This window comes from Callorhinchus milii, unplaced genomic scaffold (genome assembly GCF_018977255.1).
Source record: "Callorhinchus milii isolate IMCB2004 unplaced genomic scaffold, IMCB_Cmil_1.0 Scaffold3, whole genome shotgun sequence".
Lineage (NCBI taxonomy): Eukaryota > Metazoa > Chordata > Chondrichthyes > Chimaeriformes > Callorhinchidae > Callorhinchus > Callorhinchus milii.
In genome coordinates, this window is record NW_024704744.1 from 50,989,659 (window position 1) to 51,011,624 (window position 21,966).

Here is a 21,966-nt window from a genome sequence, read left to right on the forward strand (position 1 = left end):
TGCTATGGGGACTTTGTGGACTGCCAAGGTGCCAACATATCAAAACCACAGAGAGCCACCATTTTATTCTGATATTCTGAGCACTGCTCTGTACTCACTCAAGGCTGCCCAGTCCTGATGTAGAAAGTGCTTTGCTTTGGGTTTCTCTTACTTTAATGTTTTCCAGATTTCTGGGACAGTTTTACTTCCTGCGAGCACGCTCAACTGATTCAAGATGATGTCAAGGCAATCTGGTGCTCAATGTGAGTATTCACTTGAATGATTGCTCAGAGCTCAGTGCAAAGAGACTGTGTTTGGGATGTGCTGCTCCATTAGTTTAACATTATTCAAGTCAGAAAGGGAATTGAGAATGGCTACCTATCGATGTGGTTTACTTATACAATAACTTGAATTTTCAGCCTGTTGAACTCTTATCTTTGTGTTCGTCACTTGACGTCACTTGACGTCTTAACATCATTGTTTGACTTACTACAGTATTTCTATATGGATAAGGGATAAGGTTGGGATAATACTTTGCCAGCTGGGATTGTAGAAAGGGAAATCAAGATTGACAAACAGATTTTTTGTGGGCCGAGAATTCTGCAGTGCACTTCAAGTTGCTATTGAGGTGCTCGAGCAAACCTGAGCAACATACCTCAGCCTCATCATTGCTAATCAGAGACTCAGCACAGATGATGGGGGGGGGGGGGAGGGAGTAGGATTGAAGGAGATCATAGAGGTGGGTTGAGGCAAGACTTTGAAGCCATTTGAGGGTGATGACAGGATCTTAAAGTTGTTTCGCTGGCAGATAGAAAGGCAGTGGAGCCAAGTGATGGGGGTGGGGGAGATGGGCCTGCAGTGCTTGATTTAGGAGAGAAGATGTGGCCTTTTGGATCATTTGGAGTTTGTGGAGAGTGGAGCTGGGGAAGCCATTGAGCAGGGCATTGGAGAAGTTCCCCAGATCCGCACCATGACCGGCATTGCCTACCACCACCTCCGCAATATTGCCAGACTCCGCCACTCCCTCACCCCTCAGGCTGTCAAAACCCTCACCCACGCATTCGTCACCTCAAGGCTCGATTACGGGAACTCCCTCATCGGCTTTCCCAACTCTTCCCTTCACAAGCTGCAGATCATCCAAAACTCTGCAGCTCGTCTACTCTCACGCACCAGGCTCCGCGACCCCATCACTCCCATCCTCGCCCGACTCCACTGGCTCCCCATCCCCAGAGGATCTTCACCTTTAAGACCATCCAATGGCCTTGCCCCCTCCTACCGCTCTGACCTGCTGACTCCTTACCAACCTGCCCGCTCCCTCCATTCATCGGGCTCCAGCCTGCTCCATGTCTCCCTCCCGACCATCGGTGGTCGGGCTTTCAACCTCTCTGCCCCCATACTTTGGAACTCCATCCCATGGTCCTTTCACCTCGCTTCCTCCCTTGCCTCCTTCAAGTCCGGTCTCAAGACCCTTCTCTTTGACCGTGCCTTTGGTCTCCTTCCCACCTCTCTGCCTTCCCTCAACCCTACATTACCCCTCCCCCATGCTCGGGCCACGATACCTGACTGTTCAGCGCTCTGAGACATCCTCCCAACGTGAAAGGCGCTCTATAAATTTAATTTTGTTGTTGTTGTTGTTAAGTCCAGAAGTGGCAAAGGCAAGGATGAGAGTTCCAGCTACTTTGTTTTTTTGTCAACAGGGTATCTGACACAATTGGACACCCACCACCAGGCTTAAGAGGCTTCAAAGCAAACTGAGAATTCATGGATCCCACCTAAGGATGGACATTTTATACACGGACTGTTATGTCCACTCTCTCCCTGGAGGAACGCATCCTGCTTACCTAATTACAGAAAGCATTTAGGCGCAGGTTGGGTGTGATATAGTAATGGAGGTTGCAATGTTACAGAAATGGGGAGAAACCCAGATGAAAGGTTTGAAGAGATGTTGATGGTTGAACAAAACACTGAGGTTCTTGAGCTGGAGTGAGCAACAGTCATCGGCTGAGTGAGGAGATGCTGGAGGAAACCGAGCAGAATAACCTCAATTTTGATGACATTGAGTATGAGAAATAAAAGCTTATCCAGAACTTGATGAGGCCATGAACAATGTAGATTAGGAGGTTATTGACAGACATGCCATTACAGGCCCTTAATGATCTGACAGATTATGTTGCCTATTAGGATCTCAACAATTACATTCAAATATTATTCTCCACTTGCCATAAGCTACACATATCACTTCTGTCAATGTATTCTTACATTCCTTTCACCTCCATTGGAAATACTTTAGTTATTAGTTATTATTTTTAGAAGTACCCAAAGTCAGTAAGTTTACTGACAGAAGGAGAAATGTAATATTATATTGAGATTTACCACAGCATAGTTATACTAACTGCAAATAGATGTTTAGTCCTCAAGGGAATAAATCATGCAAGTTATTATTCATTTTAAAATGTTCACTGAATAATATGGGGGGCGGGGGGTTGGTTAAAACTACTTTTATATTTCTACACTAAAGGAAATGTGAGGAGTAAATCAAATTGCAGTGCAACACAGTTTCAGAACATGCAGATTTGTAATGAGATTCTTCTTTTATAATGTCATTACCCAATCTTGCCAGGCTGCGACTCTAAACAAAGTGTCTCCATGGCATCGTGCTCCATACTTTTTAAAGCTCTCCTGACAATACTCAGTTGAGCTCTTAAGGTGGCCCATAGTCCACTAAATAGTTTTCTTTACAGGCTGCCATATTAAGATAAGGAATATTTGAACACTACTCCTACACAACTAAATCATTCTGCAATCTCCTGCCCCTCTGTGTTGCCCATCAAACTTTAATGAACAAGCCACTGGAACAGGCAAACAATGGTACAGTATTACTTTATACCACATGCTTTGCAGCCTCACTTGGTAAACCTGTATGTGCAGAAAAGGACTGGGTTCAAAAAATGTCCAAAGTGTTATGAAATGGCCACTTTCATAAGGCTGAATAATGACCTTGGATTAGCCAATTGAAAGGCTGAGTATGAAGGTAGGAAAGAGCTATTTTTCACATCAATTTTAGCTGTCCTAAGATAAGAAAAAGTAAATAATTAAGAAAAGAATCGACTTAGATTTCTATACTTTTTTGTTTATTTTTGTTATGCTGACATCGCAATAGTAATTATTGGTTTAAATCATAGGCTTGAGATTTTAGAGGAGACACCACTTATCATGACTGCTTTTAGAAAGAAAAACTCGAAATGTAAATGTATATTGTGCTTACATTTTACCCTGTAGTTAACTGTAGACATTGTCTCTTCAGTTTTCTGCTCTAAATTGTAAAAGTTGTGATCACAGAATCTGTTTAGTTGCTTAATTATTTTGCATTTAAATTAAAATGAGTACAGGAAAATTTGTGCTAGTGAAAAGAGTTGTTAAGGATGTAATAATCACTTTGTTCGTCCCCAATATATACAGTCAAACCACTTTACACTATATCCTGTGAAGCGCTTTGAGAAGTCTCGACAATGTGAGAAGCCACCATATAAAATATAAGGATTATTGTTATTAATTATTATTATTACCTCATGGAGCCGGGGTACTAGTAGGTTACAATTAAACTTAATAACTTGGACTCCGGTTCTAGCTCTTGATTGCTACAATATGCCTCATGCTGAAAAGTGTGCATAAGCCAATAACTTTTCAGAATAGCCTTGCACTCAGGATGATCCTTGGCTTTTGTCAGAGTATCAAAGGAGATTGAACACACAATCACCTGATATACAGTCACTGGGTAAATTCAGCTATGAATCAATCAAGGATATGAACCATGTCCTCAGCGTGAGAATTAATTGTTGATGTTTCTTCCTTGTTGCTAGGCAAGAAAATGTGTCAACGTAATATTCATGCATGCTTGTTTATGACTCTCAAAGCTGTTGGTAAGGTACCTGATGCTAGATCACCTGTAGTTAAACATTACTCAATGATTTCCATGCAAAACGAAAAACCTAATTTCCTCTCCACCCATGGAAATATGCAAACACTATTCCTTTTTCACTGGTTACTTTGCTCTGAAGTTCAGGTACATTGAAAAATATTAGTATCTTTATTGCTTATGTCATGTAAATTAAAATGTTATTGAGTTTTTTTTATCGTTTTGACACATCTTGGCAACTTTTCTAAAATGATTGGCCGGACCATTCTAAATGTGAACTTTCCCAAAACACGGGAGAGATTAGCATTGTTTCATAATACTTCAAATGTGATTATTATATTGACATCATTATGAAATGTCAGTAATTTCTTCATGCTCCTGACATGAAACATGCCATATCAAATACAAGCATTATTATTATTATTATTCCTGTTTGCTTCTTATTGCCATCCTCTTTCAGATCAGTCTTTTTACCCAAAGATCTTGAACTTTTGGACATCAAGCCAACCAGAATGTTATATATTGTAATGCAGTTAGCACTTGAGTACTACTTCACAGTCACTGACTTTATTCAGTCAGTAGTTTCTCAGAGAGACATATTTCAGCGGTGAGATTTCCTCAAGCACAACCATTGTGCTGAGGCTGAGACTGGGGCTGGGGGGAATTTGTGGAAAGAAATCATCAAATCTTCCACTTGCCTTTTAAGGGATATCTCCTTCATTCGCTTCAGCAGATACACAACACATCATGTGGCCTCTGAATGAGATTACTCAGATAGCAGCCCTAGTGGTAGCGTGGATCAGCAACACAGATTCTGGAGGTGAACCTGGGGGTGACAGTCATTTTGAAATTCATTGCCAGCCAGATTAATAAACAGCCGAGTGCTCAATTTGTTTGGTGGATCAGTGTGTGCTAGATTGCAGTTCTTAATTATGCTCTATTCAATCTACAATGTTCATAATGTTCATTATTGCATATTATAAGTATTTCATAAATAATGTATAAGCTAAATGTGCCTGGGAAAGGTCTGCCATCTGGTGCGCCATGAATTGCCTGGACTATCCCAACATGTGGTGCTGCTGAAGAGGTGATTTTGTGCCAGATGTTCTTAGCTTTTTCAGGGACTCAGGCCTAGCTATTCAAAAGTTGCCAATATTGTCCACCTTATATTAATGATAATTATTCTCACATTTAGCATCTTATCGCATAGTCGAAACATCTCAAGGCGCTTGACAAAATTTGCTGTAAAGTGTAGTGGCTGTAATTTGAGGGTGAATGTAATTTGAGGGTGAAAAACCTCTGATTGACGTTTTTAAAATAATAAAGGGAATCAATAGGCTAGATACAGAGAAACTGATTCCTCTGGTAGGGGAATCCAGAACAGGGCATAATCTAAAAATTAGAGCTAGGCCATTTAGAGTGAAATCAGGGGCAGTTTTTCACCCAAATGGTAGTGGAAACCTGGAACTCTCTCCCCCAAAAGGCTGTGGATGTTGGATCCATTCACATTGTGCGGAGTGTGGAGTCCTGTAGCTCAGTGGTTAGAGCACTCGTTTTGCAAGTGAGACACCTGGGTTCAATTCCAGGCAGGGTGAAATCTTGGGCAAGTTTCCTTACTCCACATAGAGCCTAATAATAATCCCTCCAAAAAACAAAACAATAAAAAATTGGTCATTTTCAATCCACGACTGTTTGTGGGACACTGCTATGTGCAATTGACTGCCGCGTTTCGCCCACAAATATACGGTTAATTCACTTTACAGTCTATTTTGTGAAGCGCTTTGAGACGTCGAGAAGACGTGAAAAGTACTATATCAAATGCAAGGATTATTATTATTATATTATTTACGTGACTGAAGTGGATAGATATTTGTTAGGTCTCAAGGGATATCGGGGAAGGGCGGGTAATTGAACATGAGCTACAGATCAGCCATGATCTTATAGAATGGCAGAACAGGCTCGAGGGGCTGATTGGCCCACTCCTGTTACTATGTTTCTAATGTTACCTCCCATATGGAAAGAAATTCCACCTGGATCTAGATTTAGTCTATTAACACAACATTTCAGACTGTCCAGAAATTGGGAAACTGTTGAATTCAGTCATAACTTTGAAGTAGTTTTTCTATAGTTCTTAAAAACAACTTTTAGAAAACCAACTTTAAAATTAAAGAAGGTTTTTAAGAAATTGATAAATTCTTGGTGCTCTAAGTCAACAGATACATTAACAAATGCTACATTAGTAGAGTAAATTCTGACTGATAGAATTTCTACCCACATGTTAGTTTCAGTGTGAAGGAATGGTACCTTGATATTCTGCTGTAGTTAGTTTTCTTTTATGATCACTGAACAACAATTATCTTTGGAGCGATTACAGGCAGTAATATTTCTTGTGTGTGTTTCATGACGCATTGCCAGATGAGAAGAATATGCTAGGAGTGGGGAACAAAAACCCAGTGCAAAGTAAATCACCTGATAGTTTTCATTCAATTTGGGGATTTTTGATAACTTATAGCAAAACATTCTTTTTTTCTTACAATAAATATACAGCGATTCACTTTCCAGCACATGGTTTTAATACTCTTAAGCATGGTGATGGGTTTCTGCATGTGTGAGACATCTGACTGACCAAATAAAAAAAAAACATTATGATGGTTAGTGTTTGCCTCAAGTTGCAGCTCAAACCCAGAACTCACAGGTCATGTGAAAGTCATTTTTAAAAAAATAACTTGACCAGTATTGGTCACACTGATTGGTGAGCGTGTTAAAATAACAATGCTAGACAGAACTTAATAACAATGTGTTGCATCTTAAATTTAGATCTTCTGAGATTTGGTTTCGAAAGAATCCGCACATTGATCTGGAAATTGTAAATGCTGCAGGGACTCAAATGAATTCTCTTGGTTCCCAGAGTTGAAACTGGGATTGGCATCTGAATGGAATTCCAGAGGGTTAGCCTAAAGCAGGATCAAAGAGCCAAATCAGTGCAATACTCCTTGTACATTTGGGCTGAGTTTTATTATGAAGACAATGTGCTCAAACGTTCTGAATTACATCCTATGCATCTTCCACCTGTTAAAAATACAACTTATTCCTGAGGTGTGATATCGTTTTGTGGAAATGTTTGGGATTCCCAAGGATTATTTTGCATGAAATAAATCATAATTGGATGTGTATGGGTATGTTAACCGGTTGAGGACACATAAAATGGCCCACCCACCCTATATTAACTTCAAACCTTCTCACTTAAATTTCACATTCACTAACCATACGTGTCTCCCCAATGATGTTTTGCAGTACATACATTGGTTATTCTTCTCAATTAAAAATAATAAAGATTAAATATGTCCATAATAAAGTATGGAAGAGGTTAGCTATTGAAAGGCTAGACAAAGAATGTATTGCCCTAATCCCTCTGCTTTTAAGTAACTAAAAGTACAATTTACTGCAATAGGGTTCCCAACCATTATTAAAGTTATTCTTAAATTATTTTTTTCAGTGAATTGGGTGTCTGACACATATGAATAGGTCACCATATTTAAAGAGAATCCAAACCAGATTGAGTGTTCCATGTATGCCAGAAATTGGAAATTCCTAAATCTGACATGGATTGCACACTCTCTCCCCGCTGTTTACTCAATCCCAGCGATTATTAGGCACAGGTTGGTTAGAGTGGAGGATTGAGGACCCCAGAGTGTGCACTGGAGTACTGTTGGAGTTTAACCAGCTAAAACTACATAGCTTGCCACTGTCTGGCAAGTTTCTTGCTACTTTTCCAGCTACGGTCCTTTTAAGAGAGTTAACAGGAGCCAAGTGGGAAGAATCCTTGCCCAGTGACAGCTCTGCTTCTGCCAGATCTGCCAATGAGCCAGGCTGGTTAGTCTGTTACCAGCAGTACGTTGGAGTACTGCAGACCTGCTTAACTTGGAAACCATATTCTTGAGTTGTTGAAACTTAGATAGGAAAACTTTACTGTAGACCTTTGATCAATAAATCATTTGCTGATTGTTGGAATCTAGCAAAACATGGTATGGTATTGGAATGGTATTAGAAGTTACAGGAAAAGAGTAAGATGTTGAGATTGAGATGGCTTTAGTGGAGGAGCATTAAAAGAATGGAGTTTCTTTGCCCCTATCCTTTGGAACTCCATCCCACAGTCCATTTGTCTTGATCCCTCCCTTTCCTCCTTCAAAACACATCTCAAGACCCTCCTCCTCGACAGCACATTCGGCCACCCTCCCTGCTCCCAACCCTCTGCCCGGGTCCAAATCCCTGACTATCCAGTGCCTTGGGACGTCCTCCCGATGTGATGGGTGCTATACAAATGTAGATTATTGTTGTTGGATAGAGTGGCCTCCTACTTTGTCATAGATCTCTAATTGCTGCTTAGATTTCAAGTAGTTTCTTTATATGGTGTTAACATTACAAGTCAACAACTAACTGTTTTCCTTTTTGCTTTTGTAGGCTACTGAACTTTCGCAAATGGATCAGTAACAGTTCTGTGCTCAACTTTACTTAAGGATGGACGAGTTTTTGCCACTTGTATGCGTATGAGCTATGCCACATCTTCCAGAGAACACAGCAAGGAGTTTGTGTGAATTGTGCATCTGTTCACAAGTAAATAACAGAGCTTTATTGCTAGAATAGACATATGCTTTCTAGCAATGAATTTAGTAGGAAATCGTAGTGAAGAATCAGGAAAGACATGATTATTGAAATGAATCTAATGAGGGATACAACCAATAATCTATGAAAATAATCCTCAAAATAAATTTCAACAGAAATTCTGACAAACACAACACAAACTTTTCCAAGAGGCCTGCAATTAGATGATGTGAAAACAATGTTTCATTTGATTTAAAGAGTAAATCTGGATGCAGATTGAGTATGGATGTTCGAAGTTTCAGCCCAGGAGCAGACATGTTTTTAGATTACAGAAGTTCTTCTGATTCAGTGTCTGTGGATATAACAGGCTTCAAGTCTAGAGATGGAGAATTGGAAAGCCACAATCATCACTGCCTCATGCTAACTTCATGTTTACATCTCAAAAGCCAGGAGAAGCTTTCTGTTCCTCCAGTTATTCCAAGGGTGGAAGATGGTTTGTCTGACAGCGAAGAAGGAGAACCAAAACAAAAACTTGATATTAAAGGTACAGTAAACAACAAGTCACCCAGTGGCTGCAAGTCACCTCTCCGACCTACTATCCCCCTACTTACCTGCCCGTACCCTCCGTTCCTCTGGCTCCGATCTGCTCCACATCCCCCGCCCCAACCGCCCTACCTTCGGTGGCCGGGCCTTCAGCCTCTCAGCCCCTAGGCTCTGGAACTCTATCCCCAGTGCCTTCGCCTTGCCTCCTCCCTTTCCTCCTTCAAGGCCGGTCTCAAGACCTTTCTCTTTGACCGTGCCTTCAGCTCCCCTCTCGACTCTCTACCCCCTCCTCGCTCCCTCCCTTCCCTCCCCTCACCCTGACCATTTCCCCCTTGCTCGGGTCCTGACCCAACTGTACAGCACCTTGGGACGTCCTCCCGACGTGAAAGGTGCTCTAAAAATGGAATCTTGTTGTTGCTGTTGTTGTTGTGAATACCACTGCTGTGGTCATGAATTGAGAGAGACTGTTGCTCATTCACCTCAGAGCTACTGGACTATGTATGTTTGCCTGTGTGTGTGTGTGTGTGTGTGATAGGTGGATATAGAATGAGAAACATTGCATTTTCACCTGTCTTATACATGTTTGTACTGCAGATGTGGGGTTATGGAAAGAAGCAGATTTCAGGAGTCACATCATGCCTAGGACCAGGAATACACAAACTGATTGCAGACTGGCACAAGATGCAGAACTCTGCTCACAGTCCAAACTGGGTAAGACCACCCCAGCAACCAGTCCAGTAACCTCCCACTGCCACCCAACACACACACACACACATACATACATACAGGCACAATAGTTGAATCCAGGAATTTCTCTGATATGATTTTGCTGCCAATCCCAGAGTTAGATGAGAATTTGAGATAAGGAAGGCCCTTCGGCTTTTCTAGAATACTCACCATATCATTCCACCATCACGACATCAAGCTGCTTTATAAATGATTCCAGTGTCTTGGTCTTAAGCACCTTTATTGGTAATCCTCTGGGTAACTAACTACTTCAACAGAATTGGACAAATATCTGGTTAGAGCCAAGATTGGATGTTTCCAGGGATGCAGCAAGCCATTGTACAATGAAGATCATGAGAGAGGTTCACATAATGCTCCTATGATCTCATTTAATCTCATCCTTCCAAATTTCTCACAACCTCTTACATATTAGATGTGTAACCACAGAGTCTTTCTCAGACTCAGGCACAGGAAATATAAATCAGGCTTTCCCTCCTAATCTGCCTTCAGCTGTATACATTGGGCATTCGTTTAACTTTCTGAAAGTTCATGACTAAAGACTAGGCTAAATTTATGGAAAATAAAATTTGAAACAGGGCAGACTGCTCCAGGTGCAATTTTTAACTGTATTAAAGATTTTGAAATAAATCCAAACTGTGTGGGTTCAGCTTTGATCCAAAAGCAATGAAACAAGTGGGTGTGTTTGGTTAGGTCCTGGAAACATACAGACTTTGCCAGTGTAAACAGGACCAGATGTGGCTTTGGGGAGCTAAAAGTCACTTCTTCAGGTGGGTTGCAGTGTGTAAAGCCTGCAGAAGTGAATTTACCTCCTCCTCAACTATTTTCACATCTGTTCTAGAAAACTGTTCTCTTACATTTAATCTTTTCTCCATCTTACATTTTTAGACCCCAAACTATTGAGACCATGCAAAATACTTTGCTGATTCCCCCTTCCTCTCTGCATTCTGTACAAGTGCAAACATGATCATGCTGTTGTGGCCTATAAGACCGCATGTAAAAATATTGGCTGTCTTGTTTTGTCCATAAAATATACAGACAATTCGCTGTACAGTATATTCTGTGAAGTGCTTTGAAACGTCTCAATAATGTGATAAGGCATTACATAATAGTACATATAACATTGATATGTAGGTGTTACAGCAGTCCGTTTTCACACAGAAATATTCCACAGCCAACCGGAAGGTGAATGACCAATTGATTAAATTGATTATTTTTATTAAATATCAAAATGGAACAGGGTTGAGGTTATAGGATCTTATATACATTGGAATGGTTCAAATACTCCAAGTGACCAAAGGTTTAGGGGGGGATGTTGTCTTTGGGCTAGGGGTAGATGAATTATGTTTAATTAATTGTGGATCAGAAAGCATTTTACAGAGTCTAGACAGAAATATAAAACAACAGTAAAGACTACAGTTTGACTAGTCTCATGCTGCAATTAACATTGCCCTCTTCTTGCACCCCACCCAAATCTTTCTGATTTCATAAACTAATGTACTAGCGTCTTTAAATTGTCCTATAAGCATCTACCATTCAGTGTTGGTTGGTTGCTAAGCACTTCGAGATTCTGCCCCACATGAAGAGCTCTATATAAATGCAAGTTGTTATTGCTGTCGATTCCTTAGGTCTGATGCCAGCACTTTACATTTGTGCACATTAAACAATGACATTTGTCACTTTTCAAATCAACTAGTTAACCCCATTGTACTTTGCCCACTTGAAGGACTAAATGGATTCTGAGTAACTGAGCAATTAAGGTGTGTGTCCCAGTTTGATCAGCCGTCCATGCCTATTTAGCTAATCTCAGGAGTAAGGGAGTAATGCTGAATTGATTGAAAATGTTTTAACACGAGGATTCATTGTAGACTAATAACAAGAACAACAAAATTACTTTTGTATAGCGGCTTTCATGTTGGGAGGACGTCACAGAAATAAGAATCAAAGGTTCAGCCAAATTTTAATTTTCCCATCTTGAATCGCTGTAAAAATATCTGGTAAATAGAGTATGCTTAGAATTACACTTCAGAATCATGAGGAGTGTATTCTGGCCCACATTACCGACATTTGGAAATGTGACTCACTTCATAACGTCTTTTCAAAAAACAGTTTTGAACATTCACTTTGCGGTCACTTTATTTTAAAAACTAACATTTTTAGCTGTTTTAATCAACAAAACACAGACTTGTTTTTGTGCTGGCGAAATGTTAACTTAAATAACTTTCCACTTGTGTGAACACTGCAGAGCTAATAAATGTGACTGCCAACATGCTATTTTGCTAATCTATCGTCTGAAGAGTAAGTGATGTTTGACTTTTCACTGCATTTCATTCCCGTGATTAACATCTTATATTTCACGGTTCCTCTAATTGCATCTGACTAGATCCTTAAAAACAAAAGTGCTTATTTTACACTGGAATTCCATAATCGTTTCCTGTTTTGTGTTGTCGATTGAAGAAAATATAACTGTTGCTTCACTAAAGTTTCTATTACTTTTGTTTTTCAATCACAAACATCCTTGAGAGGTTAGCACTCCCTCCCCTTTTACCAGTATATAGAGTTTTCTCCCAGCCCCCACCTCCACCTGCCCCATTCTCTCTCTCTCACACTGTATTGGGGTGAAGAGTTGGTAATGAGTTTGAGCTTCTTGCCAGAATACAGGGCTCAGCAAAAATTGATGGATGGATGATAAATGCTTGCAGTGGTGTTTGAATCTTACCTAATTCCTTAATAAGGCTCTGAGGTGCAAATTGGCATTTTTTCAGCAGCAAGAAGCAGATCACACTGACCCACAGGAATGACATCTGATGTGGTTTACATTCAGAGCAAAATTCTCATAGATCAGCAAAATGCCAGTTACTGGAAGGAGTCTGCATATGTGACTCAGAAGCCTAGTAAGGAATCCTGTTAGAAATCACTGCAATTTTAGATCCCAACGGTAATAGAGGCAAGGCAAAGGTATTGAGGTTATTCAAATACAGTTACCTTCCAGGGATCTAAAATCTAAGATTGTGCAAAATGATCAATCAGAAGGTTTAAATTCAGTCTTAATTTGGATGCAAACTCTTTGTAAGATCTGCGGAAAACAGCTTCCAATTTTAGGTTAAATTTAAGTATTTTGTACAATTTAAATGATTTTAAATTTTAGGACAAAATTATCTCATGGGCTAAGACTTCTTTAAATTTCAGGTCTTCTGATGGGATGGTTTAATGAACTGAAGAAATGAACTTCAGTGAGTTATTTAATCTGTTCCCATTCACTCTTCCGGTTTCTTAGCACTCTCCTTTTCCCTCTAAATGCTAGGTCACAGGTCCAGCCAGAAAATGTCAGTAAACACAACACTTTTTTGTAGGATTAATAAAGAACAACCCACAGTCGCTAGCAAAATACCATTTAGTTAACAAATCCATTGTCCAAGTATTTCAAAAAGTGAAAGATAACACGGGGTATCAAAACTGTTAGATAGCTAAGGGTATCCATCTCCAAATCACATCTAAGTGACTTTAAATTAATTTTACAGTTATAATCAAGTTAAGTTTTTTTTGAAATGCAGCTTGCAACAAAAGGTAAACATCATCACATTGAACAATATTTCCACTGCATTAAATATGCAAGCATAATAGTAACACATCCTTGAGATGAAGTTGCACTGTCTCACATGTGCAATAAGATTATTTACAGCACTGTATTCTGTGAGCTTTCTATTCCCACTGCATTTTTATATTTCCCTAGAGGCAAACAGCTGCAATCCACTGGTCAGGTTGGAATGTCACCACATTCTTCAGGGTTTATTTCTGAGTTTCCCCTCAGATAACATATGAGAACTTTCCAGGTCCCACTTTGACCCCATTTCCTTTCATGTTGAAGAGCTTACACAAATTAAAAGCATAAAGGAGCCAGCAGGGTTCCAGAAGACTCAATAAACCTTTGAAGAAGAAAAGAAGGCATTAAGAGTTTGACAAACCTCCTCAAACTAAAGAAAAAATGAAAACATATGGACCTCAATTCCCCTTCTGAGACTCTAACTAACAGTAAACTGCTGAAATTAGTCTCTTCCGCAATATGCTCCTGCTTTCCCAGTGGATTTGAACTGGTTTTGTGTGCTTAAAAACATTAAAACTTCCCAATGGGTATATGGGTTAAATGGTTTGTTTTCAATGAGTAAAGGCAGTGTTTGCGTTAGGTGAAAGGGGCCACAGGTAAGTAAAATATCCATCCAGGTCTAGATTTTACTTTATTTACTTAATTAATTTCAGATTGTGCAGAATTTGTCAATTTGTTGAATTCAGTTTTAACTTTGAAGCCTGTCAGCTGTAGTTCTTAAAATAACTTACAGAAAAACGACTTGAAAATTAAAAACTGAATTTAAGATTGTGAAAAATTCTGGATGCTATGAAATGTTAATAGAATAAATCTAAACCCAAGGAGGATTTCCTAATAGTCACAGGTTTAAAACCCAGTTTATACTGAGTTGGTTGATCTCAGTGTAGCAACAACAACAGCTTGCATTTATATAGCGCCTTTCATGCGGGTTAATGTCCCGCATGAAGGGCGCTATATAAATGGGCGCTATATAAAAACAACAAATGATTTAAGTGCCATTGGACTAAAGAGAAGAAAAAAGATCAGTCGCGTTCCTGTTCTTGATTGCTGTCCAGTGACTCACTCCTAGAAAGTGCATGTGTGTGGATGTTGGGTGAGGACAGAATTTAACTCAGCTGATATTCTGCCTCCTTCCTATCAACATGGAGGCAGGGGGAATCTCTTACACTCAAGTATACATCAGAATAATGATCACTTGAAAGAGATAGCAAAGGGTGTCAGTGCAATCAAAACCCAACAAGAATTAATAATTGCAGAAGTGGAAAGGTGAAGGCAAAGGGAGAAATTAGCAAAAATTCCATAATTCATGTGGATTATGTAAAATGTCAGAATACATCTACAGTTTGATAAATTGTCAATATCTAAGCAAAATTCATCAGTATTAATTTGGATTACATATAATAATTTGATTGTTTGGTTCTGACTCTTAGAAAGTGCAGGTACACCAGTTTGAGATAGATGGCTCAAAGTGTTGTGGATTCAAGTCCATTGTTCAGAATTAAACTCATAGACTAACTGATATTCTAGTACAGTATTGAGGAACACTGCATTGTTAGAGGTGTGGTCTAACAGGTATTAAACTCAGGTGCTACCTGCATGACAGGTTAAAGATCCCTTGACCTTTTATGAAGGGAAAGGGAATTTCTCCTGGTGTTCTGCCCAACAATCATCCAGATAAATTAATCATTCACTTCATGGCTTTTTGGAGCACGTTGCTGGTGCAAATAATAATAATGATAATAATAATCCTTGCATTTGATATAGCGCCTTATCACATTGTTGAGACATCTCAAAGCGCTTCACAGAATATACAAGTCATAGAACATTATGAGAGAGGTGGCTGTGGATATATTTCAGAGACTTGCTGTCAGGCACTCAATTTAAACTACAGTATTTGTGCTGCTCAAATTGAAAAAAGAGCTAAGTGGATTATCCTAATTTACTATTTTATTTTGATGGTTATTTGCACTGTTTTGGAGTGCATGTGGATGCAGTAGAACAATTTATTTTACTCTGGACAGATGCAGGCTATAATTACTGTGCTGGTTATAAGTGGTAGTTTTTGACTGTAGCTAACCGCAGTCTTTAAATTCATTAACTAAAACATTGCTTTGTACTTAGTAATCTTCAATAAAGAAAACATGGTCATGTTGTGGTTTATGACACAGTTATGAAACAGTTTGAAGATGTAATGGAAAGAAGGTTGGATGAATATTTTGGAAGAATGAGATTAAGTGGCTCAAAGGGACTTTCTTCATCCATTCTTGTGATCTCTTTTGAACTTTCTAATCACGTGGAAGCAGACTAGTTCACAGTACCAGTGAGCTACTTAGGGAGTGAAAATGCGAATGTTTTCATAAACTTTTGAAACATTGCATGTTTACATCTGTTCCTTAAAACTGACCGCAGATATGAAGCCTGTCCCTTCCCCTCACTACGGAAAATGCTTGGGTCTGAATATATATACAGGTTGTGATGTACGAGGTGAATGTTTCCTCTGTTATTTCCAATTTGACAATTGCTAAGATTCAGTGCAGCATCTCTGGTCTAACTCAATCAGTAATCTGTGAATGCACTGAAACACTACGCTAGGGACAGAAACAAAAATCGAGGCACGTTGGTGGGAATCCAAGATGATGGCGTGGTGGAAATCTTGGATCATCTTTGCATCAAACCATTGTCCTGAAGTCAGGGGGAGAGATTCACCATATTAATTATTATTATTTATTGATTTATTACAACAGAATTGTTGCCCTGAATCGCGTATATTATGAGTTGAAAAATGTAATGTTTCTTAATCAAATTCAAAATAATAATTTCCTTACAAAATCGGTTTTGAAGCATTCATTATTGTTATTATTTGAAACCTGTACACACTGTGAGACCCAGTAACCCATCTAGGATGCTGGGTGCAGTGTCACAATATATTTTTAGATTGTGTTGTAGGCTCCCTTAGTAAGGGATACAATTGACTTCCCATAATTATGAGCATTACCATTGCTGGCATGCAATGGAGAAAACAATAACATTCTCTATATTAAGGTGATGGAATCACAGAGATTTATATTGTGTGTTATTTAATCCAGCCCAACTTTTCACCGTACGCCAGTATTTGTCATTGAAACAGAAATGGGGGGAAATAAAAGCGTGAAAGAGATTCTGATTATGGAAATTTTGTAGATTGAAAAACCTATAAGAAGACAAGGAAGGGCAAAAGTGAATATATAATGATGTCTGTGCATGCTAGGCTGAATGGCCTCCTTCTGTGCTATAAACATTTTAGGATTCTCTTCCCCTTCCTTCACATATTAAATATAGTGGAAGTTGGTTAAGACGATGCATTGGGGACACACATTTTGTCTAACTTAATAGAAGTCTGAGGTTAACCCAAATGCCATTCTTGCCCAGCAGAGGAGCTGCGGTGGCACTGTATAATAATATGTAATAATGTTGTTTCACTTGAAGCAATGTTAACTAATCAGTTAAAAACTCTCATATTTCAGTCAAATATATTTATCTTTGTTTTGCAACAAAATACTGTACTTCTGTGACATGCTAACCCCTTTTTAACTTGTGCGCTCTCTCCGCTCAGCAGGCTCCAGCCTGCTCCACATCCTCCACCCAGCCCGCCCCACCATCGGCGGTCAGACCTTCAGCCTCTTTGCCCCCAACCTTTGGAACTTCATCCCACATTCCCTTCATCTCGCTCCCTTGCCTCCTTCAAGGCATGTCTCAAGACCCTCCTCTTCAACCATGCCTTCAGCCACCCTCCTACCCAGTCTGCCCTCCAGGCTTATATTTTGAACTCAAGCCTCTGAGGGATGGGGAGCCAGTGGAGTCGGGCGAGGGTGGGGGTGATAAGGTCACAGAGCTGGGTACAAGAGAGAACACGAGCTGCAGAGTTCTGGATGATCTGCAGCTTGTGGAGGGAAGAGCTGGAAAGGCCAACAAGCAAGGCATTGGCATAGTCGAGGCCTGGATGTAATGAAGGCATGTCTGAGGATTTGGGCGGCCTGAGCAGTAAGGCAGTGGTGGAATTGGGCAATGTTACGGAGGGGGGGGAAAAGTAGAGTGGGTCATGGCACGGTTGTGGGGGAAAAAGGACAGTTGAGAGTTGAACAAGATGCCTGGGATCCTGACTGGCTTGGTGAGATGGAGTGTGCATCCATAGATGCAGATGCTGCCAGTACCTGAGTTGCGGAGGTGCTGACAGGAACCAATCAGGAGGGCCTCTGTCTTGCTGATGTTCAACTGTAGAAAGTTGGTTCTCATCCAGGACTTGATGTTAAACAGACATTCTGTCAGGACAGCAGTGGTCCTGGAGTTGAGAATGGAGGCAGAGAGATAGGGTTGGGTGTCATCCGCATACATGTGGAAGTTGACCCCATGTCGGTGGATAATGTCACCAAGAGGGAGCATGTACAGGTTGAAGAGGGGAGGACCGAGGACAGAGCCCTGAGGAACAATGCACGAGATGGTGCGGGGGCTGAAGTTGAAACCCATTTGTGGAGACAAAGAGAAGCCGGTGTGAGAGATAGGATCTGAACCATTCAAGGGACATAACTTTGAAGGTTGAGGTGAGAGAAGGTGGAAGAGGATAGAATGGTCCACATTGTAGGGCAGCAGAGAGGTCGAAGTGGACAAGAGGCAGAGGGAGCTCTGGTCATAGATGGACAAAATGTCATTTGTCACCTTAACTAGGGCTGTTTCTGTGCTGTGGACAGCACGGAAATCCGATTGGGGGGGTTTATAAAGAAAGTGGCAGGAGAAGAAGGAGTGAAGCTGGGAAGCAGCAACTCTTTCAAGGACCTTGGAAAGGAAAGGGAGGTTGAAGAAATTAACCAATTCCCTTTTCCCACACTTAACCAAAGAGGGAAAATCAGCCACAAAATAGTAACAAAGAGATAATATGTGGAAACCATCTCTGTTTAAGGATTATATTTATTCACCATTTCATGGGTATCAAATAATAATAATAATCCTTGCATTTGATATTGAAGTATTTAATTCAAAGACAGTATAATAATAATAACAATAATTCTTCATTTGATATAGCACTATTCACATGGAGAGAATGTCTCAAAGTGCTTTGCAGGGTTTAGTGTAAAGTGTTGTGACTGGGTAATTTGTCTGGCTAAATGGCCTTACAGGGTAATACAAGATGGATTGTGGGCCTCACTTATCAGTGTTCTTGTGCAGGTGGAAATGGTTGAGAAGTGGCCAGGAAAGCCACCATCAATGTTGTCTCCTGCTCAGTGGGGAGAACTTATTCAAACTTAGATTTGTGGGAATACCTGATAATAACAAGAATAATGATTTAATTTAGAAAGTGTTTATTGTGAAACAGTTTACAAGCCAAATACCATTTCAATGTGTGTCAGCATTTGGTAGTAGTCTCACCTCTGAGTCAGAGGTTGTGGATTTAAACATAGGGAATTAGAAATCATATCATCTATGCTGACACCATAGGAAGCAGGTGAAAATATTCTGGGGTGGGTTGGGGATGTGGGGGCTGAGTAAAACACTGTTAAAGGGTTGGACCCCTTTAAGACAGGTGAGCCAGCAGCCATTCAGAATGGATGAGCAGCCTGCTGGGCTGGGGGCGGCCGGGCACCAACAGGAGTTGGGAGAGGAGCAAGAGGGTTCAGCTGGTTGGGGCTGTTCAGAGGACTGGCTGTGGTCCTCCTCAGGGCTCAGGAATTTACCCCTCAAAGAGATGAGTTGTGGATATTTTTTTTTGTGGGGAGGCTGAGCCCCCTCCAGCCTCAGCCACCCATCGCCTATGTGCTGGGCATGTGCTGCATTGTTGGAGGTGCTGTGTTTCAGACGAGATCTTTTGAAGTGAGATGAGATGAGATTTTCTCCTGATGTCCTGGCCAACAATCCCCCAAATAAAATTGGTCATTTACCTCGTAGCTGTTTGTGGGACACTGCTGTGTGCAAATTGGCTGCTGTGTTTGGCTACAAAATACACAGTCACTATTATTTAAAATATATCTTGTGAAATGCTTTGAGACATCATCCTGATGTGAAAGGCACTATACCAAATGTAAGGATTATTTAATAACTCAGTCACCTCTGATCCAGTTTCAATTAACTATTTAATGTGTCACCACAGCATTGTGAATAGTATTACTGCCGTTTTATTTTTTTCTAAAAAATTTCTGACAACTATTAGCTTTGGATGAAGCTGCACTAAACCAACCTGGAAATGGAAATAAAGAAACATTTTCACAGCTGGATTTCATACCTCATTTTGAGTTTGGGCTGAGTTCTGTGCTACAACCACATGTATTGAGGTTTTCCAGAAGCACAGATCTAAGTGGCTCACTTTGTTAAAGGTAGTCAAATCCTGGAGTCACTAATAGCTAATCAAATTAAAATCTAGACAAACCAAGCATCTAATACCAAACAAGTATTACCATAGTGGCATATTAGTCCATAAACATGCTTCACAATGAAGTCAAGAAGAGTTTCAATCTGTCATTCTCTCCATGCTGTCTGTGTTCCTGCTTTTATCTGGATTACTAGGAATATGCCAAGATTCCTGCAAGAAGGCACATATAAGAGGGCAAACTACCTCTTAACATGTATAAAAAGGGAAATACAATTACAGAAGCCTGACAGTTGTAGAAAGGGGAATACAGTTACAAACATTTACAAAAGGTCAGGATCCTTGTTTGGTAAAATTATTTTCATTGTTAATATAATAATCCTTGCATTTCTTTCACATTAGAAGGCTGTCCCAAAGCGCTTCGCAGATTTTACTATAAAACGGAGTGACTGTGTATTTGTGGGCAAACACGGCAGCCAATTTGCACAGCAATGTCCAAAAACAATTAGCCACAAATTATTCACAAAGTAATAGCAAAGAGGTATCCCAAAGTCACTACAATATTTTAAAATCGGAGCTTTAGCTATTTTGTCAGTTAGCTAACTGTGATAGTCTTCCACATTTCAGAGTAAAAATTTTCTTCAGCCTTGCGCACAGCTACTTTCACCAGTGACTGCAATGACAAATCCCATTCAAGGCTGACTTCAGAAAAGACAGTGGGCATGATACTGATTAGAATTTTTACCTCCTCTTGTGTTTCACTTCTTATTCGTTTTTGAGGTCAATGAAACATTATTTATTTATACAGTATAAACATACAATGTCCTCTTCTTGCCAACACCGCCCACCGCACTATGATGAGATCAGGGAATGATAACCCCCCAAGTTTCTGTTTTGTTACTTTGTGGTTCAATATATTTGTGTGAGCAGTTTCAATGCAATCTGCACTCTTGACACTTTAGCTGGTATTTCCATATGTTCATTCAGTTTAATTGCATACTTCACCAATGCTATTTCTTACCCAGTTTCCCATTAGCACAGAATAGCTTATAGATTTGCTTAGCTTTAATTAGGAAAGTGAACCACGTATATCAACCTACCTGGGTAACAGTACAACTAAACTCACACGCCTTCATGACTCTTCAGAACGAAACAAAGATTCTAGGAATCTGTCCAAAATAACCAGCCTTACCCTCCACCACAATATGTTCTGTGATTATGCTAACCTCACCACATGTGGAAAATGAGAGGAAAACAGCGCTGGGCAGATTATAGGGCAGCAGAGGAGCAGTAAAGGCAACACACACCAGATGTTACTTGGTAGAAAACAGTTGCTTCAACTCCAAATTTGGATTTTGATTATTATTTGAGCTAAGAAAAAGGGTTCATTTTCAATCACAGCGAGAGTTCACGATTTGTTTATGTGTGTATTTTCGGTGCCATTCATTTAGGACCATGGGATTCATTGTATCTTTGTATTTGCAAAGGGTAAAATGTAAGATGTTTCTTAACTCATTCCTTTTGTTAACTAGCATAAGGGAAAAGGTTACATATTGCAATACAAATTCACTTTTATACAGCACCTTTCACATTGGGAGGTCAAGCCAAGGCGTTGGACAATGCAGAGCTTGCGCTCAAGCTACGGGTGATGGGCAAGGGGGGCGGGGGGGGGAGGGGCAAAGAGGGTGAGAGGGGGGGAAAGATGTCTAAAAGTACAGTGAAAAAGGAAGGTCTTGAAGGTCAAGGTCTTGAGATGGACCTTGAAGGAGGCAAGGGGAGGGGCAAGTTGAAAGGAGTTTAGGATAGAGTTCTAGAGGGTGGGGTCAGATATGCCGAAAGCCCAACTGCCAGTGGCAGAGTGGGTGGAACAAGGTTTGTGAAGCTGGCTGATTGGAGCGAGTGCCTGGGTTGGTAGGATTTGAAGAGGCCGCAGAGGTAAGGTGCAGTAAGACTATAGAGGGATTTAAAGGTTAGGACGAAGATTTTGAAATTGATCCCCTGGGGGACTAGGGGATGGGGAGACAGTGGAGCTGGGCGAGGATGGAGTGATTGGCTCAAAGGTTATGATACATTATGAAACATTACGGAACATTTTATGCGTGTGCGGGTGTTGATGTTTGTATGTATTATTTCCTACTTTACCATTCACTTGTACATTGATACATTGAGCTATTTCTCTGTAGTTTAAGAGGATGTTTTTTCTTTAATTCAAAGGTGATTTTGGAATCACGCAACAACAACTTG

General features: G+C 40.2%; 1 protein-coding gene across 1 annotated transcript in view; it reads left to right on the forward strand.

Annotated features, from left to right (window-relative positions):
• Window positions 1-225: 225 nt before the first annotated feature.
• The window catches only part of LOC103178345, a 38,033-nt gene continuing 16,292 nt past the window's right edge, over window positions 226-21,966 (forward strand). The window contains exons 1-3 of the mRNA XM_007893033.2: window positions 226-242; window positions 8,357-9,041; window positions 9,635-9,751. Coding sequence (XP_007891224.2) covers window positions 8,780-9,041; window positions 9,635-9,751 — 379 coding nt within the window. The 5' untranslated portion in view covers window positions 226-242; window positions 8,357-8,779. The remainder of the gene's footprint in view (window positions 243-8,356; window positions 9,042-9,634; window positions 9,752-21,966) is intronic.